The sequence below is a fragment of the Schizosaccharomyces japonicus genome, assembly GCF_000149845.2.
Source record: "Schizosaccharomyces japonicus yFS275 unplaced genomic scaffold supercont5.3, whole genome shotgun sequence".
In the NCBI taxonomy this organism is placed as follows: domain Eukaryota; kingdom Fungi; phylum Ascomycota; class Schizosaccharomycetes; order Schizosaccharomycetales; family Schizosaccharomycetaceae; genus Schizosaccharomyces; species Schizosaccharomyces japonicus.
The window spans coordinates 444,660-470,215 of record NW_011627862.1 but is presented as its reverse complement, the minus strand read 5'-3'; the positions used below and the strand labels follow the sequence as shown (position 1 = coordinate 470,215).

Genomic DNA, 25,556 nt, shown 5'->3' with positions numbered 1-25,556 from the left:
ACAACATCGTTTAAGGTAACTTTATGCTTTTCATACGACTCGAGCGAACCTGTCCTCTTCCAAACACTTGTCGCTTGGCCCAATCTCACGGATTGTTACTGTTTAATTAGACTATTATTGAGAACTCTTATATAAAGCAATATGGATATTCGTGTTGCCCGTGTGGAAGATCTTGCCGGAATGCAAAACTGCAATTTAAACAATTTGCCTGAAAACTATCAACTGAAGTACTGTAAGTTTTTTAATGTGTTGTAAATTGCCAAGGGGATTATTACTATGTCGGATATGATTCTAACCTCGCGTTTATAGACCTTTACCATGCAATCTCGTGGCCTATGTTGTCATATGTCGCTACGGATCCCAAAGGACGTGTCGTGGGTTATGTTTTGGCAAAGATGGAGGAAGAGCCCAAGGATGGAGTTCAGCATGGCCATATTACTAGTCTTGCTGTTATGCGTCCCTATCGTCACCTTGGTTTGGCTAAGAAATTGATGCTCCAAAGCCGTAAGTGAATTGAGGACGGAAAAAACGTGTGACGCTCCTTTGAAAAGACGAAACATGCCGAGCACAGTTTTTAAAGTGTTTCATTTGAGGCACCTATGATTAACATCTTTTTTATTAGAACGTGGTATGGTCGAGGTTTATGGAGCCAAATACGCCAGTCTTCATGTCCGTAAAACCAATCGTACAGCTCTCCACCTGTACCGAGACACCCTCAAGTTTGCGTATGTTTTACCCGTGATGGACTACTACCATCCCAGTAGTTTTTTATTTTTTGCTAACATCTGTTCTCAGTGTTGAAGGAATCGAGAGCAAGTACTACGCTGATGGAGAAGACGCTTATGCCATGCGGTAAGTATTTTTAAATTTGACGGTATCTCTTACGGTCAAGTTATCTTTGCTCTACCTTGGTTGAGGCCGGAATTTTTACTAACACATGTATAGTAAGGACTTGACCAATTTCAATCCCAAAGAAGAGGAGCAAGCGAACGAACTGGCCCAAACTTTCGAACAGCTTGGCATCTAAGTTTTCAAAACGCGGAAAAACGATTGTAATTGCTTTTGATTTTGAGTGTACCAAATTTGCCATCAGTACATTTGTTGGCCTATCAGCGTCAGCCATTTCTCTTCAAACAATAGTTTACTGCATAAGTCATGCTGTTTCCCTGAGCACACAACCATAACTTTGAACATTTTTTGAATCTGTTTGCGGCGGTGTTACTCGCTACTCATCGCTTTTATTTTTAATATCCACTATCTTTCCCTATCTGTTACTGACTAGGGAACACTCTCTTTTGGCGTTTACGGACAATACAAAATGACTTTGGCGAAACAATTTGTGGATCAAGCGCTTAAAAAAAACCTCATTACTGTATTCAGCAAATCTTATTGTCCATTTTGCAAAGCTGCGAAACAGACATTGGCAAGATATGACGCCCCTTTCACAGCATACGAACTGGATCAAATGAAAGACGGACCCTCGATTCAGGCTTATCTTACTGCAAAGACTAAGCAAAGTACAGTTCCTAGCATTTTTTTTAAGTCAGACTTTGTTGGTGGGAATTCTGACCTTAGTAAGTTGCACTCCTCCGGGCAGCTGAAAACAATGGTGGAAGAACTGGCGGAAAAAGCTGAGTGGTGAATCCTCCCGCAAAAATAACATAAAACAAAAAAAAAATAAAAGAAGAGAATGCAGCGAGGACGTTCCCTGTTGTTTTTCTCTTGATTTTTCATCAACTACTTACATATTTCGGTCTTTCATGTTCCTCACCAGTCTTCGGGAGTACTATAAGAACTTACCTCTAACTACTTGCTATATGCTCTTGGTTCACTGAAACGTTACACGACGGTAATTGAGAAAACGTCATTATTGTGTCTGGTTTTTACTCCTGGTAGCTGACCACCATTTTACCATTTGCCATCTGTTCTGTATTGTCTGATACTTCCCACATATTTACTACTGTACTTTTTTGTCCATACATTTTTTTGGGGGCTATTTCTTTCAGGTGGCCATCGGTAACTTAAACCACTATTCTAAACGAAATGGGTGACATTGAAACGGATTTCATGAAAAAGTTCCACAATAGTGCATTGTCTTTGGGTGCAAAATTTGAATATTGTGAGCTAATAGATGGTACTCGCTTGTCCGAATTGCAAAAAGATGCGTACTCAAATGAAACGTTGTGTTACAGTGTTCATTCACACAAACTTCGGTTTCGACTTTTACAGTTTGACGGGTGGTTTTTCTGTCTTGGCAGTAATTTGCAGCTAGATCGAGCTGCATCATCCGTGTTCGATCGCAAGTCGTTTGACGATGGACTTTGGGATATAAGTGATTTGTTTTCACGGCTCACAGAGACAGGGTTAAACGTTGAATCGTCAACTGTCACTAGCAGCGTCCGGGCACGTAGCACAACTTCTGCCGCACCACACGCAAACATAAATGATGGGGAGCGACATACTCCATCGTCGACTTCGCCATTTTCCAGCGGTATTCGTGTTGGAGACGACCCTTCTTTGCGCTTTGGTTTGCCTCCCGGTGGAACTCGTTCTTCACGGTTCCCTGCTATAGGAAGTGATGATTTAAATCCTGCCGGAACAAACGCACACACACCTTCTAATGATGGGGGAATGTTCCCCACTGCAGCTCATCCCATCTTCCAAGGGCCGATTATTGGAGACCCTGTGTTAATGGGAGGTGAGAGAAATCCGATAAACGGACAGTTCCACCCATCACCAGGTCTTGTTCGACCTCCTGGTGCACGTTATGACCCGACAGGTCCTAACGACCCGTTTGCTTCAGGAACCGACGAAAGACACCGTCGGGACCCTCCTCGACGAAACATGCGACTGCCAGGAGAACCTGATAATGACGAGCTGATGCCTCCCGGAGCCGACAGCATGTTCTTTTAGACATCGAAACAACATCTACAGTAAACTTAACCTCTAAGCAGTTTTTCTTCCACATAATGAGTCACCTTTAAATGAAAAAAAAAAACCATTGATTGACAGTATGCATGATACAGTCACATTTTATTGTGCCAAGAAACAGTAGAAGATGTAGTAACAAACAAACAAAAAAGGATTACCGACAAAATAAACATTGTACGTAATACAACATTTTGACCAAAAATACCGTCAGAAACAGCATCGTTGTATGGATATGCGTTTGTGAAATGCAATTATGCTTACTCCATTTCAACAGTTGCAGGAGGCTTGCTGCTAATGTCGTAGAAGACACGATTGACACCGTTAACCTCGTTGCAAATACGAGAACTGACCTTCTTCAAGAAAGCAACGCTGAAACCATCGAACCAGTCGGCAGTCATGAAGTCGTGAGTGGTAATAGCACGCAGAGCAATAACTTGCTCATAAGTACGCTTGTCGCCCATAACACCTACAGCCTTAACGGGCAAAAGTGCAGCAAAAGCTTGAGAGATTTGCTCGTAGTAGCCATGAGCACGAATTTCAGAGATGAAAATGTGATCAGCCTTACGGGCAATCTCCAATTGGGCCTTGTTCACCTCACCCAGAACACGGATACCCAAACCGGGGCCAGGGAAGGGATGTCTCCAGACAAGGCTGTGCTCAATTCCCAAAAGCTCACCGAGTTGACGGACTTCATCCTTGAAGAGTTCACGAAGAGGCTCAATGAGCTTGAGCTTCATGTCAGCGAGCAAACCACCTACATTGTGATGAGTCTTGATGGTTTGAGAAGGACCCTTGAAGGAGATACTCTCAATAACATCAGGGTACAAGGTACCTTGGAGAAGGTATTCGACCTTTCCGGAAGTCTCAGACACGATACGCTCAGCCTCACGCTCGAAAACATGAATGAATGTGTTGCCAATAATTTTTCTCTTCTTCTCGGGATCGGTGACACCGGCCAACTTGCCAATAAACTCCTCAGAAGCATCAACAACAGTCAGCTTAATACCAAGGTACTCTCCCAAAGTTTGGCGCACCTCCTCAGCTTCGTTCAAACGCAACAAACCGTTGTCGACCATGATGGCATGGAAACGGTCACCAATAGCCTCTTTCAAGACCTTGGCGGCGACGGTAGAATCAACACCGCCAGAAACGGCACCGATGACATGCTCATTAGGACCGATCATCTTGCGGATGCGGTCAATCTCCTTGTCGACGAAGTTCTCCATAGACCAGGAAGCGTTAACATGGCAAATTTCAAGTGCAAAGTTCTTGATCAATTGCTTGCCAAGAGGAGTGTGAGTCACCTCGGGATGGAATTGAATACCCAGAATAGGCTCCGTCTTGTGTGCAATAACTGCGAAAGGCGAGTTATCGGTTCTACCCACAATTTCATAACCGTTAGGAAGGCCGTGAAGCTTGTCACCATGGGACATCCAAACGTCAAAAACCTCAGGCATTCCCTTGAAGAATGCCAGTGCATTTTTATTGGTCAAACCCTTCTCGACGGTGACAGAAGCAGGACCATATTCACGCTTCTCGCCAGCACCGACACAGCGTCCGTTCAACCAGGCAATTTCTTGCAGGCCGTAGCAAACACCAAGAATGGGAACATTCAATTCGAAAACGGCGGGATCAACATGGGGAGCGCCCTCGTCATATACAGAGTAAGGGCCGCCAGAGAAAATCACACCCTTGGGCTTGAAGGGAAGCTCGGCGATCTTTTGAGTACAGGGAAGCATCTCAGCGTAAACATTGATCTCACGGAGACGACGAGTGATCAAATGACTGTACTGGGAGCCAAAATCGAGCACCAAAATGGTGTCGAACGAAGCATGAACCGCAGAAGGTCCAGAAGTAAGAGTTTCGGACGAAGACATGTTTCTGTCAGAGGGGTGAAGATGGGAGAGGCCAAGTTTCTTGCAAGGTGAGATGTGTGATTAAGGTTTTTTCATTTACCGCACCGTGTTATAATGCGGTGGAGTAACACAAGTCACAATGCATAGTGGTATGAAATTGACAGAAGCAGTAGTAAAAGGAATAGACACGACAATACAGAAACACGGATAAAGTTGCAATTTGTTGTGTTTGAGAGAGAATAATTATATATATAATATTTATTATAAAAAGACCGAGAAGATTGAAATTTGTGGAAAAAAGCCAGCCCCCGGTGGGACTCGAACCCACAATCCCTTGATTAGAAGTCAAATGCCCTAGCCGATTAGGCCACGAGGGCTCCTTGAAAAGTTAGTTTTTAAACCATATATATACATCGAATTTACTCTGTAAGTATATCTTGAAATGTACAGTACGAAGTGCTTTCACATTCTTATATACAAACTACATGTTTTTGCACATTTTCAAGTGTCCGCGCCTAATTTTTGGTGCTAAACCAAATTGTACTGCGTTCGACCCATTTAAGTCGTTGTTTCGGAGGTACAATTCAAGTATTTTTGCAGAGCTTCCGTCTGTTCAACATTTTCGGGTAAATAATGAGATTGGGAGTATTAAACTGTATTTGAAATCCGAAGATCCCGGTAAAGAGGAATCTTTATTACGTTTTAAAGATGTGATGAAGAGTATTGATCCCAACAAACATGCTCTTGTGCAGTTCGGTAAATTGCATAATTTGCCCGTTTGTAAAATTATCAGTCTCCAGAAACTCCATGACTTACGCGAGGCTATTGGAAAACTCCCCTCAATACCACAGAAAAGTTCCCGACAAAAACATCTGCTTATGCTCACCTGGTCTATTCAGCCGAATGATATGAAAACAAAAGTTAAACAACTCAACAAGCTACTTCGGAGGAGTGAAATTGCTAGTGTTGTATTTAGTCAACGAAAAGGCACACAGTCTTTATCGGAGGAAGCTAAAAAAAACGTCCTCGAAATGTTTCGCAATTTGGCCAGTGCGTTTGCCGAAGAATATAAACAGCCTAGTATCTCAAACACCATTGTTCTTCATTATAAACTGAGGCCTGCTAAAAAATAGCTGTATCTAAATTTACTCTTGATCATGAATTTCCACGTATATATCGCGGTTTGATGGTAACTGTATGAGTGAACTGAATTATTAGATATAATAAGCTACGTGATTTAGTTGATGAAGAATGTCACTTTGAACACGAGGTGCTATAAGGTCTTTATTACACTAAGTATCGGTGAATTTTGTTTTTGTTTTCTTAGACTCTATGCTCTTAAGCAGCAAAATAGTTAAGTGTTTATTAATTTAACTCAAGTATATAATATAAACTTGATTTAATCGAGACCCTAACGATCCAATAAGGCATGACTGTATGAGTCCAAATACTGTTTGAAATCAAAAACAAGATGACTGATCACAAAGTTTAACAGTAAACAAATCTTCATTTAAGGAAAGTATATCTTATAAAACATTTAAATGATAACCTACGACTCCACATCAACAAAGCAAACATTCAATAAAGCGACTATGAAAAAACTGAGGACTCTACATTCTCTCACAAGATTAATAAAAGCTATAAAGTAATGAAAACGAAAAGGGAACAAGAATAATGCAGCGAGCGAGGTTCGAACTCGCGCGTTTATCAACAGCAGAGTTTTCATTGACTTCATAGTCAACTTAAATCTGCCCCCTTAGACCACTCGGGCATCGCTGCTTATGATACCTACTAGCAGCATAGGCCAATATAGAGAGTTTTTACGATATATTAGAAGATCAATGTACTAGTCACTAAGACTTCGTAAATGAGTATTATGAACTAGGAGCTATGGGGGAGAATGGATTTTATTGACCAGTTTGATATTCGATAACTTATGAATTGTGTTTCAAAAAACCTTTTGTGTTGGTGTGACTGTAATTAGATATCCCGGAAAGATATAATAATGCAAGTTGTATGTTGGCTCTGACATACCTGTCATCAATTTAATCCCATTGTTAACCTCAGATCCTTTACTATCTGGAAACTATGCACTTGTAATGGTTCAGCAGAAATATCCGCTGGGCCATTACAAGTATTTAGATTAATTTACCTGACTATTTTCCAAGTTCTATTTACCGATTACTTTTTCCTACTTACGAATTGAAGCATTATTAATAGGACGGGTCGGACAGTTAAAATTTTGCGGCTTGTTTGAGCATAGGTCAAGACGAAAACGAAACAGATACAAACGATGCTACTAATAAATTTATAATTTCACATAGAGAACAGAATACAACAACAACCTGTCACGGTTCGAGGCCGGATATGTTTAGTTCGATTGAGGATTCCTGTTTGTTAACTTCAAACAATGAATAACTTATTTCCTTTAACCTTTCGAAGCTTCGGTTAATGAACCTTAATTGTTATGATGCGCGCAATTGTTCTTGAAAGTTATTGTTGAAAGGAACAAGTAGTGTTCAACGGATTATAGCCATTGAACTCTTGCATATTTATATTAACAATTTAATTGATACTATCTTTTGTTACTAATTCGTATTTGTAATGTTTGTTAATTTTTGAGAAATAAAATTCAATAATTTTGCAAGTTGTGCAAACGTAAAAGCAATAACTCGGAATTGCTTCGTAATAGCAATGAATGCTAGCAAATGCTTAGTCATTCAATTTACGAAACCAATCAGTTGAATGATTGTTTCATTTCCAAGTTTAAAAGTACTCGGAGTCAATGACATAAGTTCATTTGCTCCATAACAACCAAGAAAGTCACTATGTCCGAGCGGTTAAGGAGTTAGACTTGAATCCTTTCAGGCATCTAATGGGCTTTGCCCGCGCAGGTTCAAGTCCTGCTGGTGACGATACTTACGTTTTTAGCCTTTTCTCTGTTCTTTTTCAAAAAGAAAAACTGCTTGTTTTTTTAGTCTTAAATTGATAAGAAAATCTAGCCCTTCACTTTAAACAAAAATTAAATGTTCAATGAACTGTAGGAACAGACTTAACATTGTATACAATGGCCGTTGCTGTAGTTCTTGAAGCCATCCGAATTTCAGTCAATAGTTTATTTTTTACCTTATAAAAAATGAACTTTTCGGATGACCCGCATTTCGAAATAAACTACGGGGAAGAAATGCACACACTGCAATATTGTTATTTCAATTATATAAATTCTTCCAACGTCATAAATACTGAACTTGAAAAGAAACACTTTATGCTAAGGTTGAAATCAGTTTATTCCACACCGGCTTAGAATTTTCCTAAACGACAAAAGAAAAGAAACAACCTGAAAGAAGCAATAATGCAGCGAGCGAGGTTCGAACTCGCGCGTTTATCAACAGCAGAGTTTCCATCAACCGCACTCGGGTCAACTTAAATCTGCCCCCTTAGACCACTCGGGCATCGCTGCTTTCGATGCTTTGTTGCAGTTCGATTGTCTAGTTGTCTTTAATTCAAGAGATTTATTCTTAATTGGCTTCAAACGGTGATTGAAACCACTCACTCAGTTTGTTAACAAGCTTCGCTTAACTGAACCTTAAATAATAAAATGCAAAATAGGAAAGTAAAAGGTTAAATACTGAATGAGCTTGTAAGTGTTCAACGGCCGTTTGGTATTTGAACTTACAAGTATTTATATCAACTGTTTAATTGATAATAGCTTTCTTATTGTAAGTGCTTATAAAGGAATCACAAGATTCCAATAAAGTAGAAGTTCCAGGCTTTGGGAACCTACAAAAATAGAGTTGTTTGGAGAAACAATGTGATTAATGTCTCTCTGCCGTTCATCCGTTTGATCAGGCTGAAGCTGCCGTTGGTTTGGCTGCTTAGTCGCCAAGATTCCAAAAGTACATGGAATCCATGGCATAAGGCCAGTGGTCATGACACACCTATACTGCGAAGAGCATATCAACTTATTCCTTACCAATTCTCGCATTAACAAGTAAAGCTCAACTAAGTGAACCTTATTCAAGAATACTGGGTTAACAGTTTCATTTACAATTTTAAGCATAAAGAATATATCACATTAAAGAATATGTCTGGCCTTTGATCCACGATATGAAATATAAAATCAATACGCCATAAGTTGAAGTCCAATACCGGTTTCTGGATCAATAACAATAGATGGTAACAACACGAATATTAAAATCATAACAATAAAATCCTATGTTGTCGAGCAATCTAGTAAACTAGTCAGAATAATATAATTGTTTCCTCCAAGTTGCTCTCTCGTCGAGATACTTAATAAGTAATCAATATTGAATCAACAAAGCATACAGCTTCAAAAGTTTAAGTAAAGAAAACTTAAACGAATCTTAACTTAAGAATAGATGCTCCCGAAGCAGAATTCGGGAAGCCCTCGTGGCCTAATCGGTTAGGGCATTTGACTTCTAATCAAGGGATTGTGGGTTCGAGTCCCACCGGGGGCTGGCTATTTTTCACTTTTTAATTATTATAATAATGAATCGAAAAACTCTAGTTAAAAAGGGGATAATTTCATCCGAGTACGGCAGGATTCGAACCTGCAATCTTTGGTGTGTTCCAACCGAAAACCAACGCCTTAACCGTTAGGCCACGCACCCTCTCTCGCTTTGTTGTGGTTTGAGGCCGAGTACATTCAGTCAATTGAAGATTGAGGATTCTTGTTCATAGGTTTTAAACAATGAATAACTTCTTCCTTTAACTTTATTCTGAAAATTATTGTTGAAAGAACCAAGTATTATTCAGCGAATTATAGTTACTGAAGTCTTGCATATTTATACTAACTATTCAACTGCTAATATCCTTTGGTTACTAATTCGTATTTATAATCTTTGTTATTTTAGAAGAACAAAATCCAATAATTTTGCAAGATGTGTAATATAAAGCAATAACTCGGGGTTGCTTCGTAATAGCAATGAATGCTAGCGAATGTTTAGTCATTCAATTTAAGAAACCAAGCAGTTGAATGATTGTTCAAAAGAAATCGGATTCAATGACTTGAGTTGATTTTCTCCGCGACAGCTTTGTTAAGGGAAATTCCTTCTCTAATACTACTGAAAGTTGAATAGGACCCCGAACTTGGAGACCCTAATGATGCCGGATGCACCTTAGGACAATCTATTAGTATAGTTGGACTCTATAACAGCAATTCCTGAATCAGCTAGTGGAACCCTATTATTGATAGCTTCTCCGGCCCATTAACGGAATGGTATTATATATAATTCTCCAATTCGTGAATGAGAGAAGAAATTGGTAAAAGAACTTGAGTTAAAGAGGTTTTATTAATATCAGTATTTGGAATAATTCAACAGAAATATCCGTTGAACACGTTACAGGCACATTTGCTTATATCAATGGAGTCCACAGCTCCCTCTTACAAAGCAACTGGGTGGAAGGCTTTGTAAGAGGGAATCCTAAGTTAAATACCAAGCCGTGACACACTTCATTATGGGCAATTAATGACATCAATCAGTTGAACACTGCGAATACATTCAACACGTTTTCTTCTGTCTTTAATTTTTCTCGCATTTGTTACATTTAGGTTATCGTTAAACGAAAACCTTATTCCTTCAATACTGAAAATACAAATCTAGTACTGTTAAGGTCAAATGAATAGGAATACCAGACAGCTAAACCATATCTGGCCTTGTCCCGTGAATTTGCTAACTTTAAAAACAATATTGAAAGCTATAATCCATTTAATGACCTTTATTTATCTCACTTCTCATATCTAATCTAGTTTACATAAAGTTACTTAAAGAAGTCATCTTTAGTTTATCCTTAGTTCAAAACATTCAAGTATATTTTAATACCAGTTGTCACAGGACGGGGTCGGATATGTTGAGTTGAATTTAAAAACCAATTAGTCAGAGGATTATTACATTTCCAAAATTCAGAAGCACTCGGAGTCAGTGACATAAGTCTGTTTGCTCCGTGACAATTTTCTGTGGCTATGAAGAAAAACTCTCCAACATTGATTTTCATAACGATGTACGAAACGAGTCGCTCAAGTCTAAATATAAATATAACACTGTCAAACAATTTGAATTGCCATTATCTTGTTAATTTATAGTTGCTCATAACTTGAAAAAAATTACGAGTGGGAAGCTAGACTAATATTTCACTTAAGTTAATTGATAAATCGTTAGAAAAAGTTTGGAAAGAGTGTTCTCCCAAGCTATGCCATTCTTTGGAAAGCTCTTTGGTACAAGCTAACTAAACAGTATAGCACAATAACTTCATTTCAAACCAAGCATTTATAATAAGATAAACAGATTCCTTCCCGTCTGCTTTACCCAATGACTTGGTGTATTTTCAACGTTATACAAATGTTACTCTCCACATTCGGCAATGTCTGAGCTGTTCAATTACCAAAGATAAGCACTCGTGCGAGACAGATATTCCGACTATGTAACTTTTATTCGGTCCATGACAAACTGACACCCTGCACAATCTATCTTATCGTAAATTTGCCGTCCAATCGTGCCCCTGGTAACTCTTACGGCACGAAAAAGGCTCTGAACCAAACGTCATTTGAGCAATAGTAAAACTTTTTGGAATCACTGCATTCTTTTTTTCCCTCATGGCTGATATCAATTCATGCCCCCACGTCACACCTATAAGCCTAGGTTGTCGTATCTTAGATAAAGCCCTCCGTTGAATTTTGCGTAGCCAACGGGTGTGGGGCACGACTGTAAACAGCCAATTAAAATGCTTTAAATGTGTTATTCTTTAAGGAGGCGGCGCCCCCCGATTTTAAGAAGTCAAGGTTGTCTGTGAGGAAAACACAAGTGAGCACCAGATGAGTTCCTTCTTAACAAGTTTGTAGTATACGCTCCTCTATAGTTATCCTTGAGTTCTTTTAATTATTTAATTACTTGCGTAAGGCGTGCACCCGACCACGTGGCTTCCTTTCGAATTCCTCGCTTAAGTTTTGATTTACCGAAGTCTGAAAACAAGCCAATCAAAAACGTACATGTCAGTTATCTTCGCGACCCATGTTATCAGCGCCAATAAAAGCAAGCCCGCATGGTATCAAGGTAACAGAAGCGCACCAATAAAAAAATAGAGCGCTTTCCGTTGCTGACCATTTTAAGCGGAAACCGCTATCTGCCATAAGCCAGTTCGACACTGGTATCTCTGTAACCTGCCTTTATCTCTTGTGAAGCAACAATGTACGTGGTATAAATGTCTTACAATTCCCGTATGCTACCAAGAACACAGTTCGCCACACTCGTGTGATTGCTCTATAGCAAACTCTTCTCTTAATTTTTTTTTCGCCTTGTGCTTTAATTCTTACTTGGACAACGCTAGCAGATAAACCTAATTGTCTTCTGTAACAATACTCTTTTGACTTACCCACATAGAGTATACCAATTGAGTGGATAGTTATCTTGGCTAGTAGTTTAGTCTTCAGCTTGCTAAGTGTTTTGGTTGTTTGTTCTTGAATTCTCTTACGAACGCGAAACCCGTGTGTATCACCACCCGTCGCACTGGTATCCACTTTCATTCTAATTTCTTTTTCTGATTCTACTTCAACTGTTTTTGAAACGCAATTGCGTTGTGTCGCCGAACTTATTCTTTCTCACACAATTTTGACTTTCATCCCGACTCTCAGTTCTCTAATTAAGCATCTGAACGCATATTCCGAGACGAACGGCTTATCCCCTGTGCAAACGTTTTGATTCCTTACATTATCTTTGTCATTTTCATTCTTTTCCACTGTCTTTTTGTCGTTTCCCTTCAACTTAAATCTCATTCTACAAAATGTCAGAGTCTATAAAACAATACGACTCTTCTTTGGATTCAAAGAATCCGAAGATTTCTGAAAAGCCCCAGGAGGCTGTTGACATCGAACGCGCTGACTATATCGAGGGCGAAATTGAATATGCCGATGTTCAACGCAAAGGCTTCTTTCAACGTTTCATCGATGATTTCAAGCCCATGCCCACTGTTAATGGTGAGCGCCCTGAACTGAAGCGTAAATTGAAGGATCGTCACATGCAAATGATTGCCATTGGCGGTGCTATCGGTACAGGTTTCTTCGTTGGTTCTGGTAAATCTCTGCGAAATGGTGGTCCCGCTTCTTTGTTGATTGATTACTCTATCATTGGTGTTATGATGTTTTGTACCGTCTATGCTCTGGGTGAACTCGCAGTTGCTTACCCTGTTCGTGGTAGTTTTTACACTTATGCTACACGTTTCATCGATCCTGCTTGGGGTTTTGCCTTGGGTTGGAACTACTTTATGAATTACTTTGTCACTTTGCCTTTGGAACTTACTACATGTTCAATGACCATTCGATTTTGGACAGATATAAACAGTTCTGCCTGGATCGCAATTTTCCTATTTATTGTCATCGTTATTAATGTCTTCGGTGTCCGAGGTTACGGTGAAGTTGAGTTTGTTCTCAGTACTGTTAAAGTGTTCGCTACCTTGGCATTCATTATCCTTGCCATTGTCATCAATTGCGGCGGTGTCACCACTGATCCTCGTGGTTATATTGGAGGCCATTACTTCCGCATGAAGCCGTTCCGCAATGGTTTTAAGGGTTTCTGTTCTGTCTTCACCACCGCTGCCTTTGCTTTCTCTGGTACTGAGCTTGTCGGTATTGCCGCTGCTGAGGCTTCCAATCCCCAGGAATCCGTGCCTCGTGCTTCCAAGCAAGTTTTCTGGCGTATTGTCATTTTCTACGTTGTTGGTTTGCTGTTGATTGGTCTGCTTGTTTCTCCCGAGGTTGATGGAGACCGTTTGTTCGGCGGCAGTGGTACTGCTACTTCTCCCTTCGTTATTGCTATTCAAGATGCTCGTATCAAGGGTCTCCCCTCGGTGATGAACGCCGTTATCACAATCTCTACTCTTTCTGTTGCAAACTCTTGTACCTATGCTGCTTCCCGTACGCTTCATGCGTTGGCTGAAGTTGGTCATGCACCCCGTTTCTTGAGATACATTGACAGACTCGGTCGCCCAGTTCCTGCTATGATGATCTGTTTGCTCTTCGGTTTCTTCGCCTTCATTAATGCCGCTGGTGAGGATACTTCCGACAGCGTATTCAACTGGTTGCTTGCCTTGTCTGGTTTGTCCAACTTCTTCTCTTGGGGTTCCATTAACTTGGCCCATATTTGCTTCCGTCGTGCCTGGGCGCGCCAAGGACGTGACCTTAACCAATTGGGTTTCGTTTCACCCGCTGGTGTTTATGGTTCGTACCTTGGTTTCGGTCTGAACGTGTTGTGTTTGATTGCCGAGTTCTACGTGTCTCTTTTCCCTCTTGGTGGATCACCCAATGCTAGTGACTTTTTCCAGAACTACATGAGTTTCCCTATCGCCATTTGCTTCTTTGTTGGTTACAAGTTTTATGACCGTACTCGTCGTCCTCCCTTGTCCGAGGTTGATCTGGATACTGGACTTCGCGTTCGCGATGAAAGCGAGATGATGGAAAAGTCAACAGAGGATAAAGGCAAACTCATGAATCTGATGTCTGCCTGTTGCTAAACGAAGTGTCTAAGCAGCTGCACCTTTCAATCACATATATACTTTTGTTATTCTCAGTTGTGAATGGCAGCCCTCGTTCGGCAATTCTATACCAACCATACCGAGCATTTGCTATTCGACCTGTGTGCCTCCGTGCCTTCCCTTGTTTCCATATTAATATCCCTGTCCTATACCGGAGGTTAAAAATTAAAGCTGGTTTTTAATAATAGATGCTTTTCCAAATACCGAGCCGCCAGTTAATAGCTAAAATGTAGAGAATTGTCAGGTTAGAGTAAGTCGATTTTATTCTGAGCTGCAGCTGGTCCGTATAAATTCATGAGCATTTACAACTTTGCTATTAGAACTCCTTTCGGACTATTCTAGCTTCTATGCCTGCTGCATCCGGTGATCCTATTTTTGGTGTACTGTAATTCAACCGAAGCGGGATCGCTTACACCCACGAAAATGATACAATTGGAGAAAATAAACAAAAAACCGACTAAATGTAATTCGTGAATCGTTTCTCTATAAAGCTTATATCGTCTATGCATTCATAGTAACTCAGACAAACATTTAACTATGGTGTTGTTCTTAATCTGATGCTGCTCTGGCGTGTAGTTCACCACCAAGACTCCTTACCCCCCATTTCACCACACCTTGTGTCTAAACCACTACCGGCAACATTATTCCTTCCTAATTCGCGGTTTAGCCAGTCATTGAGGACTGTCAGAAGGAGAAGCATTAATAAATTAATCTTTAGGTTACTGTTTCCGACCAGGACGCCAAGATTGCCGTTAGTTTCAGTGACACGTAGCTCAAAATATGTTCTGGCGTTTTGGACATGGGTTTGGATTTCAAAGCTCTAGTGCTATTGAGGCAATCCTCTCTAAGCCAGAAGAAGAAATTCAACTGAAAAAGTTACTGGAAGAACCAGGAGTACTGGACGAATGCAAAAGTCACAATCCGAAACTGATAGAGTACTTGTGTAAGCCGACTGTTTTAAACCAGCTGGTTGATTATATTCTTGAACCAGAAGATGAAGAACCACAGGACGGTGGGTATGAAGAACCCGAGACGACCAGATTATCGTTTATCGCGAGCGAGATTCTCAGCAGCGATGTGTGGTCGATATGCGAGGCCTGTGTTGAAAACCATGAACTTTTGGCTCATTTGTGGACCTTTCTTGACAATGAGAATCCTCTAAACCCACTTCAAGCCTCGTATTTCGCAAAAATTAATGAGCACTTCTTGGACAAAAAGACAGAGCAGCTTGTCGCTTTCATTCAGTCCATAGACAATTTGGTGGAGAAAATCCTACGTCATGTGGAAACGAGTGCTATTATGGATCTGCTCCTTAAATTCATTTCAATGGATCGTTGTGAAACACCTGTTGGCATTGCAGACTGGTTGCATAGTCAGGGTCTTGTTCAGCGTCTCCTGCAGCTGCTTAATCCGAATATGAGCCCAGATATTCAATCCACTGTAGCTGACGTGATAAAAGCCATTATCGCTATTTCTGCCAACTCAAATGAGCCTGGTGTTATTGGACCTAATTCTCTCTCTCGTGAGCTTGTGTCCGAAGAAACGATTGGCACCATGATTCAGTACATGACTGATGTGAGCGCCCCGAACTCTACTACATCGCTTGTTAACGGCGTGAGCATTGTAATTGAGCTTATTCGCAAAAACAACAGTGATTACGATGTTACACCCATCCTTCAGATGCCGCTACACACTTTCCCGCCTACTACGAGAGACCCAATATATCTTGGCACCATGTTGCGCTTATTCTCTGAAAAGATTCCCGTCTTTCAAAATCTTTTAATGCATCCAAAGGACACTCCTGAGACGATGCCTACTAGCTTTGGACAGATTAAACCCTTGGGATTCGAACGTTTTCGTGTGTGTGAACTGTATGCTGAACTTTTGCATTGCAGTAACATGTCCCTCCTTAGTGATCCAAATGCTGAAGCTATGGTTTTGCAGCGTAATCATCTTCGGGACTTTCTGATTCGTCACAATAAATGTCCTAGAAACCCGCGCACGCTTGATGATGATTCTGGTTTCCAAGCCGGCAAATTCAACGAAAACGAAACGCAAGATACATCATTCGACGGACAAAACCAGTCCCAAGATGAAAATATGACAGAGGCCGATCAAGAGTCCGTTGTCAGCACACAAGCTACTGACATCGAAAGTGCTACAAAACTTGCCGCAGAAGAGACAAATTTCTTGGAGGACATAGTCGAAGACGGTGAGCGCTTCGAGCCTCTGAGCACTGAGACGCTACAAGAAAAAGTGAAGGGCCCCGTTGTCGGTGATTTGTTGAAAATCAAATTCATTGAAAACAACGTGATAACTATAATTTTGGATCAGTTTTTTGAGTATCCATGGAACAATTTCCTTCACAATGTCGTTTACGATGTCGTTCAGCAAGTGCTTAATGGACCTATGGACAAGGGTCATAATTACGCTCTTGCGTTTGATATGTTTACGCAAACAAAAATTACAGAAAAGATTGTTAATGGTCAGAGAATCAGCGATGAAGAAACGTAAGTAATGCTGGCATTTGCCTGTCGCTCTCTTATTAACATTTAAAGTGCAAAACCTAACGGTTTCCGACCCGGGTACATGGGTCATCTGACTATCATCGCTGAAGAGGTTATTAAGTTTGTGGAACGCTATCAGAACATTCTTCATCAGGACATCTTAGACATGGTCAATAAGGACAGCTGGCAGCACTTTGTCAACGAAACGTTGGCAGAAACACGTGCCCGGGATAATCAGCTCCTTGGCGGTTTGGAGCCTTCTATGGTTGGTTATTTGGATGATGTGGATGGTGAGATGTTGGATGCTAACAATCTGCCTGAAATGCAATTTGCTTTGGAGCAGGAACTTGAAAGTAATAGCAGCGACGATGATATCGTTGAAATGCATCGCGAGCTCTCTCGGGATTCGGACACGGACCCCGATGATCAAGATTCGCATTTGGCTCGTGAAATGTCTCGCAGGTTAAGTATGGATTCTTCCAATAGCGACGATGATGACAGTCGTGACCATTTTGCGCAGTACATGTCGGAAGAAATGTCCAATGATCCGTCTAACAAGTCAGACAGTTCTAGTGACTCTGATGACGATGATGATGATGTCGTCGGTTGGGTTCCTCGCGGTAAGCAGTCCGTCTCGCGCTCAGGTTTTTTCCTCAACGAAGGCAATCGAGATGATGATGATTCCGACAGCGGCGATGAAGACGAGGCAAACGATGACAGTGATGACGACGATGATGACGATCGTGAATTTGCGGAGGATGAGTATCGCAACGGTCTGCTTCTCTTCCCCAGAAAAAACAAGGATAATGAAGGTAATTGATTTATACGATGGATGCCACGTTGAAACGCTGGTAGCTTATCATGAGTTACGTTTGTGATCGTTTAATCTGCCAGTCGTTCCTTTTCTAGCAGAAGCTTGCCTTACGCCTTTGGTGCAGTGTACAATTATCTGCCTCATTTTGTTAGGACTCAACACGAACTTAAGCCCGACCCGTCAAGCTCCAGTAGCCCTTTTGTTTCATTCTATAACATTTCTTTCCCCGACGCTCCGTGGAAATTACTGTCTTAATACTTTTCATACAAAAGACTTATTCCGCACTTAGTTTACAAAATAACTTGCAACCTCAACTTGATAGACATTTGCACATGTTTTTATTCTTGTTTGTGGTATAATAAACATACCAACCCATCTCGTAATTATGATTCTCTACTCCCCGAGTGTTTTGGGGTGAGCTGCTCGTTGCCCTTCTGTAATTTGGAGCCTGTGTTCCTAGGATGTTCTTATCGACTTGCTCTGTATAGCAATTGACTACAATTCCGAGTCTATCTATCTTAATTTGTGCTATGACAGTAAAGACAACTTTTGGGAAAAATTTGACATAAATACCAAAAGTTTAAGCCTAATTACATCGACATGTGCAGGATTTTTCCAAATGTGAACCTTAATGTCGCAAGGAGTATAGCATTTGCAAAAAAACAGGGTCGTTACTCAAAACTGAGTGATATTTTAAAAAAAAAAGGGGAAATTCTGGTATGTACAAATCATCTTATGTTCCTGGGACAATTATATACTGTTACATGATAAAACGGTATTTTGCGAATGCGAAATACTAACAGGATAGATAAACACAATTTCACGTTCCATGCTCCGAGGACGAGGGGGTTCTGGATTTTATACCGGCAGAAAGTGGGAATCAGTTGTCGCAACTGCAGAACTTTTGAAGCACCCGATGCGATATTTAGTTGTTAACGCATCAGAAGGTGAGCCGGGCTCATTCAAGGATCGGTATCTACTAGCAAGTGTACCGCATACAGTTATTGAGGGCAGTATTATGTCGGCAAAAGCAATTGGAGCAAGTGCGTGCTACATATCTGTTCGTGCAGAATACTACAAAGAAGCATTACACCTGCAAGAAGCGATAAACGAAGCTTATGAAGAAGGCTACCTAGGAAAAAACATACTTGGTACAGACTTTAGTCTCGATATTTTTATTCATCGAGGAGAAGGCAATTATATCAGCGGAGAAGAAACAGCACTGCTTGAATCACTTGAAGGAAAAGCAGCAAAACCTAGAGTGCGTCCTCCCTTTCCCACAGAACACGGTGTCTTTGGTTGTGCAACAGCGGTGAACAATGTGGAAACAATTGCCAATATCCCTTGCATCCTAGAAAACGGCGACGAATGGTTCCGTTCTCTTGGTTCACCAAACAACTACGGAACAAAACTATTCTGCATAAGCGGTGATGTGAGACAACCAAATGTTTACGAGGAACGTTTGTCAATACCGCTAAAAGAACTGATAGAAACTCATGGAGGTGTTATAGGTGGGTGGGACTCATTGGTAGCTGTTTTTCCAGGGGGTCCCTCTATGGGAATATGTAATAAAGAGCAATGCGAACACATGCTCATGGATTATGATTACCTTCGACAAATAGGGACTGGACTGGGAACAGCATCAGTAATCGTTCTCAACGATATTGACAAAGTCTTTGAAGCCATACTAAATTTTTCAAAGTTCTACAAGAAGGAAACTTGCAGAAAATGCCTTGCTTGTCGTAATGGCACAAAGATTATCAATGAATTGCTCGAACTGGTTCGGGAAGGAAAAGCAACACCGAGTGTGATTACTGACTTAAGACAAGTCAGTAACTATGTAACAAAAGACACAATCTGCAACTTTAGCGCAGCGCCTAGTTTACTGTTAAACAGTTATTTTAAAAACTTTCCGGCTGATATTCAAAGAAGAACTCGCGCGAAATAAAAAAGAACTTGTAATTGATAGTACAACTCAACTATTTGTCACTTATTGACAATTGAGTTAGCCATTCACCATCAGCTTGAGACTGGCCAGCACCCAGTTGTTCCCACACATGAAATCCTGTTCCAAGGTTCCCAAGAAAAATAGTATCGTTAGCCGTCTTATTAAGAGCAGCATTAGCCAAGTCGTTGCTTACAGCGCCAAAAGCCAACGTCCACTTCGCATTCATAGATAGTGTTTTACTTTCATCCAAGCCAGAGGGATAATCGAGGGAAAGAATGGGAGCACGATTTTGGTTTGCCCATTTCACCAAAGGGTTGTATCGAGAATCATAAGGTCTTAAGCCACTCAAAGAATCCACAATCAGCTCCACTGGTGTGGACAATGATTCAAGGCATTTGCCAAATTCGTCATCACTAGGTACAAGGCCACCGGCGGACTCAAACATCAGTAGTTGCTTGCCGTCGATATTATTCAACTGCGTGCAACGCAAGACAACCGTTATTCCAACTGAAGCGAGTCTACGACCTGCGGCAACTGCTGCCGAGGCATGATCGTGTTTACCAACTAACAGGCAAACGACGGGTGACGGGTTGTGATTCAATTTTCCTAGACGGCGAGAACCTCCAAGGAAGGAATGTACTAACTGGCTTATTAGTTGAGCAGCGCCTTCAACGACAATTTCAGAATTTGTGTTCAAAATAGATTCGGATACACCTCTAATAATGATATCCTTATCCACAGAGACAACTGTTTCTCCTGTGCTAGTTTTAAGCTCAACGGAAGCATTACGAGAAGAATCCGATGTTTTGCTTTTGGTAATAGTTTCGCTGTTGCTGGACTTGGGAGATTTTTTTGTCTTTTGCTGATTTGCAGCTAAAGGATTTTTAGGACCGGGTTTCTTGGGTGATTCTTCTTTCGAAGAACTTACTGAATCAAGAACATTTTGGGTTGGTGAGTAATTTCTCTGCGTGTTTTTGTTATGAGAAACTAAAAGTTTCGCAGGGTCCGATTTATCTCTTTCCTAATATTAACGAAAATTTAGCTAAACAATACTTCAAATTAGACATACACGAAATTCGGCAAACAGCTTTTGTTTGTTGAATTTTTCCAAATTTGCTGCAAAGTCAAAATCATCATTACAGTCAGCAGTATTCCAAGCTTTGTCCGCTTCTCTAAGGCGGGCTTTTGAAGAACGAGGTGTAGACGGTTTAGATACAGGTTGTTCGTTAGGTATAATCCGTAAGTCTTTGATTTGCGATGTCATAACAGGAATTACATTTTGTCTTGATTTCAGTTGCAAAACAAGGCTTTGAGGGTCAAAATTCGTTATAATTCCTTGTATCTTAGACCCATTATTTAAAAATATCTCAACATTTGATCCATAGAAGTCTGCTACAGACATTGTGGAAATTATTTTCCCAATTGGCGTAAGAAGGAGTTGAATGGTTCTTCAGACTTTGCTGAGTAATATTATGTGTCACTTAAAAGAAAGTAGACTCGTTGAAAAGCAGGATTAATGGGAAACTCAATGTTCAACGAAAGACGTGCGCCTTTTTTGGTAGAGATATTTCGTTGATATTATTTTCTTTGAAATAATGAAAGAATGTGGAAAGTCAGAGAATAAATCACAATGACCTACAGTAAAGCAACAATATTTGAATCATGAGTATGTATTTGTCTTAACAGTTCACATTGTTGTTACTTTTGTCTAACAAAAGGCAGTGAAATCAACCAAGTGAACATGTACAAATTTTAAAACATCAACTATGGATCAACGAAATGTATAACGTAATGTGAGAATGGAAGGTAATAAAATGGTATTTAGTCAGAACCAAAAAAATAGACTCAAAGATTATTGTCGACCGACGCCGGCACGTTTGCACAATGATCGTAGATCACCGACTTTTTCTATATCACCATGAATGACAATGGTAGGCTTTCCAGATCCCTTACCTGCATTATTAACTTTACCCATTAAGACACGTTCAGCAACGCGCTGTAAGTCTTGACGAGTAAGACTCGATATACGATCGCACATTTCACTTGGTGAAACATAGGCTCCATTTTGTGTTTGAATCTGACGTCCCAAATCCTCCAAAGAAATCATTCTGCTTTCAAGGTTCATAAGCAAAGAACTGCGAAGCTGCTTCTTCGCACGTTCAACTTCTACGGCATCCAAATTCAACACAAGGTTGCACAATTCTCTTAGTATAACGGGTCCCGCAAGATGAGAAGCGTCGTCCAAGATACTGATAAAGATTCCGAACAATCCGGAATCGGAGTAACTGTGATTGAACGCCATACATGTTTCAACCCAAGGATACTGGTTTAATACGTTGAGATAAAGACGTGAATACATTCCCTTTCCAGGACCGCCCGCACTGAAGGAGCCACCGCCTCCTAGCAAGAATTGCAAACATGCCAATGCATAGATATCCGGATCTGTGACTGAGAGGCCTTCCATTGCAATAACAATATGGCTGAAATCTTTAAGATATGGAATTTCAGGAGCCTCAAGCTTATTAATGGCCTTTTGTCCTCCGATATAAGTAGCAGCAGGGTAAGCCAAGGGTTTACTTGTACGCGGTAAGTGACCGTACTGTTCCATTGTTAATTCTTTTCCAACCTCAATGGGAATGCCAGCGTATGCCAACGTTAGGTTCTCTGGACGATAAAATGATTGAATGTACTTGCGTACATTTTCCCTCGTGATGTTTTTTATTCCTTTAGGTTCACAAACGAGCGAGTTACCCAATGTCCTTTTACCAAAAGCCGTAGCATGGGTGAATTCCTCCAGTAAAAGGTCTGGTTTTTTCCATATGTCACTGATTTCAAAGGATATACTGTCCTTGAAATGAAGCAAATCCTCGTCCGTAAAGTCCGGATGTAACATAGTTTGAGCTAATAACTGGCTCATTACTTTGACATCATAATTGAAAACCGCAGACTGATAGACCAGAGATTCCCTGCCAGCGGAGCACATATGATTTCCTCCGAGAGACTCTAGCTTCTGCTGCATTTCTGTTTTCGACATTGTTGACGTTCCTTGAAAAGCCAAACGATCCATAACATGGCTTAATCCAATTAACGAACCAGTCTCAAATCTAGTTCCAGCTTTTACGTAGGCTCCCATTCCTGCAAAATGCCCTTTCCTTGGATCACAGACATAACGGACGCCGTTAGGAAGGGTGTTTACTTCGACCTTTGCTTTCGCGGCAACATTACTCAAATTTCGAGATAAAGTAGGTATGTTTTTCCCTAACTGAACTCCTCCTAATGCCTTGTAAGATAAAGGTCGGCTTTGGAAGCCGAAAATTGCCTTTTTCAGGTACATTGTTAAACAGAGGAACGAAGCGTACCTTACACGTTCGCACTAAGCCAATTTAAAAAATTAAATATTCCATTATACTGCTGAACATCGTACTTTCGTTGAAAGAAAAATACTACTGAAACTATAGTACGTAATATAGCTGCAATTCCTTTAATATAAGCATTCCCAACTGCAGCGTTAAGTAATTACAAAAACTCAGTGTGGACACTTAAAGTCTCGTCACATTAGCTCAAAGCTACGCAATCAGACATCCGTACAGTCCAGTTGAACAAGAAAAGCTGTACTCTAGTCTATTAATATATTCTGTCATTGAATTCATTCATTAAAGGAACTACATCCTATTTAGTTTTTCGGAGATCCACAGAGCTCCTAAACATCAATCCTTAACTTTCTACTACCATCATTCCTAAATGTTTACACGTAATGTGATGATATTACCAAAGATGGCACATTCAATGTGCCAGAGATTTGTGTCATCCAACAGTTCCATACTCGCAAGAGAAATAGGCCACTTTGACGACCTTGCTAAAACATGGTGGGATTGGGATGGCAGCAGCCGTCTGTTGCATTTAATGAACCCTCCTCGTATCGACTTCATACGCTCTATTGTCAAACAGAAAAATTGGTTCCCGGGAAAACGAATTCTCGACGTTGGATGCGGTGCAGGAATTCTCAGTGAAAGTCTAGCTCGACTCGGCGCTCACGTTGTTGGCTTGGATGCATCTCCCGGGACCATAGAGGCTGCACAACAACATATGAAACAAGACCCTAGTTTACAGAACAAGTTGCGGTATAAACTTGGCTCAATAGAGAACACCAATTTTAATGGGAAACAATTTGACGCGGTCACTGTCATGGAAGTTGTGGAACACGTCGCAGAGCCCGCAAACTTCCTAAATGAATTAATGCGGCATGTTAAGCCATTGGGATATGTCTTCTTGTCAACGATTTCAAGAACAATGGTTTCACGCCTGCTCACTCTCACGCTCGCAGAAAATGTTCTTCATATTGTCCCGCCAGGAACACACACTTATGAAAAATATATCCGACCGGAGGAAATGCGAGAGTTTTTTCTTGAAAAAGGATGGGCAGTAAATGGAGAACGCAGTGTTGCATTCAATCCTTTCTTAGGAAAGTGGGTTCTTGGTGCGCCTGGAACAAAGGTTTGGTGTAATTACTTCTTTTCAGCCCAGAAACCAGCAATGCGTGGAAAGTAGAAATGCATAACTGTATTTTTGCTCATTATTGCTAATTGGCCATCAACCAAGAAGTCTTAGGACTTTTCACTACTGTGCTGTCGTAGCTTCTTTTGTTTCCTCATCAACGAATTCGGGCAAATCGTTCAATGGTTGCAGATACGCCGGCAACCCGTTCGTCTGCTCCTGCTGCTCGGCCCACGTTTGATCTTGTTGCAGTGCTTCAAGTTCTGCATCCAACTCTTCGTCATCAATGTCGACCGAGCTCATATTCTGGCCGAGGATATCATTTAGTTCACCAGCAGAATCCAAATACTCTTGCAGTTCATCTTGTAAAGCGTCAATTTTCTCTAAAGAGATTTGCTTGTTCTGTGCTTTCAATTGCTTGGCTGTTTGCTGCAAAGCCTGTACACTAACCATTGTGTTCTTTAATGATTCTGTAGTCATAGCTGTTTGTTCCATATTAAATGACTGCTGCTGCAACTGTTGCAGTTGCGACTCATACCTACCGAGGTTAGAATTTACGTTTCAACGTTAATGAACGGAACTTATGTATCTTGTTGTAATCCTTAGCCAACCCAGCCTTACTTACAGTTTCTTCTGTTTCAATACATTCATGGCTCGCTGCCGAATGCTGTTCAAGAGGGGACCAGGTCTCGTTGTGTTCATCTTTTGCTGCAAAGCGGACAGTTGACCGTCTAGTTTTGCAATCTTAACTTCAATCGAGCCACTTCTCTCGTCTAACTATAGCATTTCTGTTAGATATATCTTCTTTCTCATGAATTCGTTAAACACCACGACACACGACGTACGGATTGAATAGCATCTGTAATTGAAACCGTAGGTTCCTCCTTTTTTTTTCCAAATAGGCGGTACATCGTGCAGCTCGAGGGTAACTTGCAAAAAATTCTTTAACAATGTAGTTTCACAAAGGGGAAAAATTAATAATACGTGTATAATTAGAACTGGAAGTAAACAAAATCCTATATTCGATATCCCAGCTAAACTTCCAATTCTTTACTTCAACCGAGCTCAATTTCTATTCAACTTTTCTTTCTGTAAACCAAAAGCTATTTCGAAGATGATTTTTGGTGGAGAGTTTATTGAGAGGGGAAATAACAATTTGGCAATATCATCCACACAATTAATCATAGTATAAGAGCTACAAGAAGAAAACTATCGTCAATGCCACTGAAAAGCACTAGAACGTCCTTACTAATTCAATTTCTCATTATATATCTCTATTCCGCTCTTTTTTAGATTGCCGGTCCTGAAGTACTTCGATGACGTCATCAAATAATATAACCAACGGATGTGCCGACGGAAGGTGATTCTTTGTTCGCATTTCATTTATGGTGATATCACCACTCACGGTCGAAAGTATTACTTGTTAACTTGAAAAAAATATATTTTAGAAATTGCTAAAAATA

At 40.6% G+C, this 25,556-nt stretch overlaps 13 protein-coding genes and 6 non-coding genes across 19 annotated transcripts; 10 read left to right on the top strand and 9 right to left on the bottom strand.

Moving 5' to 3' along the window:
- Positions 1-141: 141 nt before the first annotated feature.
- SJAG_04631 (NatA N-acetyltransferase complex catalytic subunit Ard1) lies at positions 142-1,027 on the top strand (the record flags this gene model as incomplete). Its single annotated transcript, XM_002175684.1, has 5 exons — positions 142-232; positions 310-504; positions 623-725; positions 796-852; positions 946-1,027. 5 exons carry the CDS (start codon positions 142-144, stop codon positions 1,025-1,027), a joined length of 528 nt encoding a protein of 175 aa, XP_002175720.1.
- A 291-nt stretch (positions 1,028-1,318) lies between these two features.
- Positions 1,319-1,642, top strand: SJAG_04632 (glutaredoxin Grx2; the record flags this gene model as incomplete). The annotated part of the gene is made up of 1 exon (XM_002175685.1): positions 1,319-1,642. One exon carries the CDS (start codon positions 1,319-1,321, stop codon positions 1,640-1,642), a length of 324 nt encoding a protein of 107 aa, XP_002175721.1.
- Positions 1,643-1,844: 202 nt separating this feature from the next.
- On the bottom strand, positions 1,845-4,906 carry SJAG_04634 (GMP synthase). The gene has a single exon (XM_002175687.2). It carries the CDS (start codon positions 4,806-4,808, stop codon positions 3,189-3,191), a length of 1,620 nt encoding a protein of 539 aa, XP_002175723.2. The 5' UTR covers positions 4,809-4,906; the 3' UTR covers positions 1,845-3,188.
- On the top strand, positions 2,044-2,913 carry SJAG_04633 (PI31 proteasome regulator; the record flags this gene model as incomplete). The annotated part of the gene is made up of 1 exon (XM_002175686.1): positions 2,044-2,913. One exon carries the CDS (start codon positions 2,044-2,046, stop codon positions 2,911-2,913), a length of 870 nt encoding a protein of 289 aa, XP_002175722.1.
- Positions 4,907-5,090: 184 nt separating the features above from the next.
- SJAG_16282 lies at positions 5,091-5,164 on the bottom strand. Its single transcript has one exon. It is a non-coding gene; the product is annotated as a tRNA-Arg (tRNA).
- Positions 5,120-6,201, top strand: SJAG_04635 (translation initiation factor). Its single transcript, XM_002175688.2, has one exon. The coding sequence runs from the start codon at positions 5,273-5,275 to the stop codon at positions 5,918-5,920; it is 648 nt and encodes a 215-aa protein (XP_002175724.1). The 5' UTR covers positions 5,120-5,272; the 3' UTR covers positions 5,921-6,201.
- Positions 6,202-6,462: 261 nt separating this feature from the next.
- Positions 6,463-6,566, bottom strand: SJAG_16281. Its single transcript has one exon. It is a non-coding gene; the product is annotated as a tRNA-Leu (tRNA).
- Positions 6,567-7,609: 1,043 nt separating this feature from the next.
- Positions 7,610-7,702, top strand: SJAG_16280. The gene has a single exon. It is a non-coding gene; the product is annotated as a tRNA-Ser (tRNA).
- A 438-nt stretch (positions 7,703-8,140) lies between these two features.
- Positions 8,141-8,247, bottom strand: SJAG_16279. The gene has a single exon. It is a non-coding gene; the product is annotated as a tRNA-Leu (tRNA).
- Positions 8,248-8,395: 148 nt separating this feature from the next.
- On the bottom strand, positions 8,396-9,347 carry SJAG_04636 (hypothetical protein). Its single transcript, XM_002175689.2, has one exon. The coding sequence runs from the start codon at positions 8,845-8,847 to the stop codon at positions 8,515-8,517; it is 333 nt and encodes a 110-aa protein (XP_002175725.2). The 5' UTR covers positions 8,848-9,347; the 3' UTR covers positions 8,396-8,514.
- SJAG_16278 lies at positions 9,192-9,265 on the top strand. Its single transcript has one exon. It is a non-coding gene; the product is annotated as a tRNA-Arg (tRNA).
- Positions 9,338-9,418, bottom strand: SJAG_16277. Its single transcript has one exon. It is a non-coding gene; the product is annotated as a tRNA-Arg (tRNA).
- Positions 9,419-11,948: 2,530 nt separating this feature from the next.
- Positions 11,949-14,654, top strand: SJAG_04637 (general amino acid permease GAP1). The gene has a single exon (XM_002175690.2). It carries the CDS (start codon positions 12,585-12,587, stop codon positions 14,307-14,309), a length of 1,725 nt encoding a protein of 574 aa, XP_002175726.1. The 5' UTR covers positions 11,949-12,584; the 3' UTR covers positions 14,310-14,654.
- Positions 14,655-14,953: 299 nt separating this feature from the next.
- Positions 14,954-18,122, top strand: SJAG_04638 (protein phosphatase regulatory subunit Ekc1). Its single transcript, XM_002175691.2, has 2 exons — positions 14,954-16,840; positions 16,889-18,122. The coding sequence occupies exons 1-2, from the start codon at positions 15,111-15,113 to the stop codon at positions 17,655-17,657; spliced, it is 2,499 nt and encodes an 832-aa protein (XP_002175727.1). The 5' UTR covers positions 14,954-15,110; the 3' UTR covers positions 17,658-18,122.
- SJAG_04640 (enhancer-mRNA decapping Edc3) lies at positions 18,027-21,357 on the bottom strand. The gene is made up of 2 exons (XM_002175693.2): positions 20,669-21,357; positions 18,027-20,620 (listed from the first exon to the last, which is right to left on the bottom strand). The coding sequence occupies exons 1-2, from the start codon at positions 20,999-21,001 to the stop codon at positions 19,631-19,633; spliced, it is 1,323 nt and encodes a 440-aa protein (XP_002175729.1). The 5' UTR covers positions 21,002-21,357; the 3' UTR covers positions 18,027-19,630.
- Positions 18,056-21,125, top strand: SJAG_04639 (iron sulfur cluster assembly protein). Its single transcript, XM_002175692.2, has 3 exons — positions 18,056-18,368; positions 18,460-20,550; positions 20,642-21,125. The coding sequence occupies exons 1-2, from the start codon at positions 18,252-18,254 to the stop codon at positions 19,597-19,599; spliced, it is 1,257 nt and encodes a 418-aa protein (XP_002175728.1). The 5' UTR covers positions 18,056-18,251; the 3' UTR covers positions 19,600-20,550; positions 20,642-21,125.
- SJAG_04642 (hexaprenyldihydroxybenzoate methyltransferase Coq3) lies at positions 21,059-25,377 on the top strand. The gene is made up of 2 exons (XM_002175695.2): positions 21,059-21,265; positions 21,322-25,377. Exon 2 carries the CDS (start codon positions 23,341-23,343, stop codon positions 24,145-24,147), a length of 807 nt encoding a protein of 268 aa, XP_002175731.1. The 5' UTR covers positions 21,059-21,265; positions 21,322-23,340; the 3' UTR covers positions 24,148-25,377.
- On the bottom strand, positions 21,293-23,129 carry SJAG_04641 (peptidase(MPP) complex alpha subunit Mas2). Its single transcript, XM_002175694.2, has one exon. The coding sequence runs from the start codon at positions 22,931-22,933 to the stop codon at positions 21,452-21,454; it is 1,482 nt and encodes a 493-aa protein (XP_002175730.1). The 5' UTR covers positions 22,934-23,129; the 3' UTR covers positions 21,293-21,451.
- Positions 23,224-25,251, bottom strand: SJAG_04643 (vacuolar sorting protein Vps60). The gene is made up of 3 exons (XM_002175696.2): positions 24,939-25,251; positions 24,719-24,870; positions 23,224-24,631 (listed from the first exon to the last, which is right to left on the bottom strand). The coding sequence occupies exons 1-3, from the start codon at positions 25,002-25,004 to the stop codon at positions 24,217-24,219; spliced, it is 633 nt and encodes a 210-aa protein (XP_002175732.2). The 5' UTR covers positions 25,005-25,251; the 3' UTR covers positions 23,224-24,216.
- Positions 25,378-25,556: the final 179 nt, after the last annotated feature.

Excerpts from the sequence above, each read along its gene's own strand:
- SJAG_04635 (XM_002175688.2), top strand. The coding sequence starts at position 5,273 with ATGTTTTTGCACATTTTCAAGTGTCCGCGCCTAATTTTTGGTGCTAAA.
- SJAG_04640 (XM_002175693.2), bottom strand. The coding sequence starts at position 21,001 with ATGTCTGTAGCAGACTTCTATGGATCAAATGTTGAGATATTTTTAAAT. Across the intron at positions 20,621-20,668 it reads AGCTGTTTGCCGAATTTCGT|GAAAGAGATAAATCGGACCC; the intron begins GTATGTCTAATT and ends CGTTAATATTAG.
- SJAG_04642 (XM_002175695.2), top strand. The coding sequence starts at position 23,341 with ATGTTTACACGTAATGTGATGATATTACCAAAGATGGCACATTCAATG.
- SJAG_04636 (XM_002175689.2), bottom strand. The coding sequence starts at position 8,847 with ATGCTTAAAATTGTAAATGAAACTGTTAACCCAGTATTCTTGAATAAG.
- SJAG_04634 (XM_002175687.2), bottom strand. The coding sequence starts at position 4,808 with ATGTCTTCGTCCGAAACTCTTACTTCTGGACCTTCTGCGGTTCATGCT.
- SJAG_04643 (XM_002175696.2), bottom strand. The coding sequence starts at position 25,004 with ATGTACCGCCTATTTGGAAAAAAAAAGGAGGAACCTACGGTTTCAATT. Across the intron at positions 24,871-24,938 it reads TTACAGATGCTATTCAATCC|TTAGACGAGAGAAGTGGCTC; the intron begins GTACGTCGTGTG and ends GAAATGCTATAG. Across the intron at positions 24,632-24,718 it reads GTATTGAAACAGAAGAAACT|GTATGAGTCGCAACTGCAAC; the intron begins GTAAGTAAGGCT and ends TAACCTCGGTAG.
- SJAG_04638 (XM_002175691.2), top strand. The coding sequence starts at position 15,111 with ATGTTCTGGCGTTTTGGACATGGGTTTGGATTTCAAAGCTCTAGTGCT. Across the intron at positions 16,841-16,888 it reads AGAATCAGCGATGAAGAAAC|TGCAAAACCTAACGGTTTCC; the intron begins GTAAGTAATGCT and ends TAACATTTAAAG.
- SJAG_04641 (XM_002175694.2), bottom strand. The coding sequence starts at position 22,933 with ATGTACCTGAAAAAGGCAATTTTCGGCTTCCAAAGCCGACCTTTATCT.
- SJAG_04637 (XM_002175690.2), top strand. The coding sequence starts at position 12,585 with ATGTCAGAGTCTATAAAACAATACGACTCTTCTTTGGATTCAAAGAAT.
- SJAG_04639 (XM_002175692.2), top strand. The coding sequence starts at position 18,252 with ATGTGCAGGATTTTTCCAAATGTGAACCTTAATGTCGCAAGGAGTATA. Across the intron at positions 18,369-18,459 it reads AAAAAAAAGGGGAAATTCTG|ATAAACACAATTTCACGTTC; the intron begins GTATGTACAAAT and ends CTAACAGGATAG.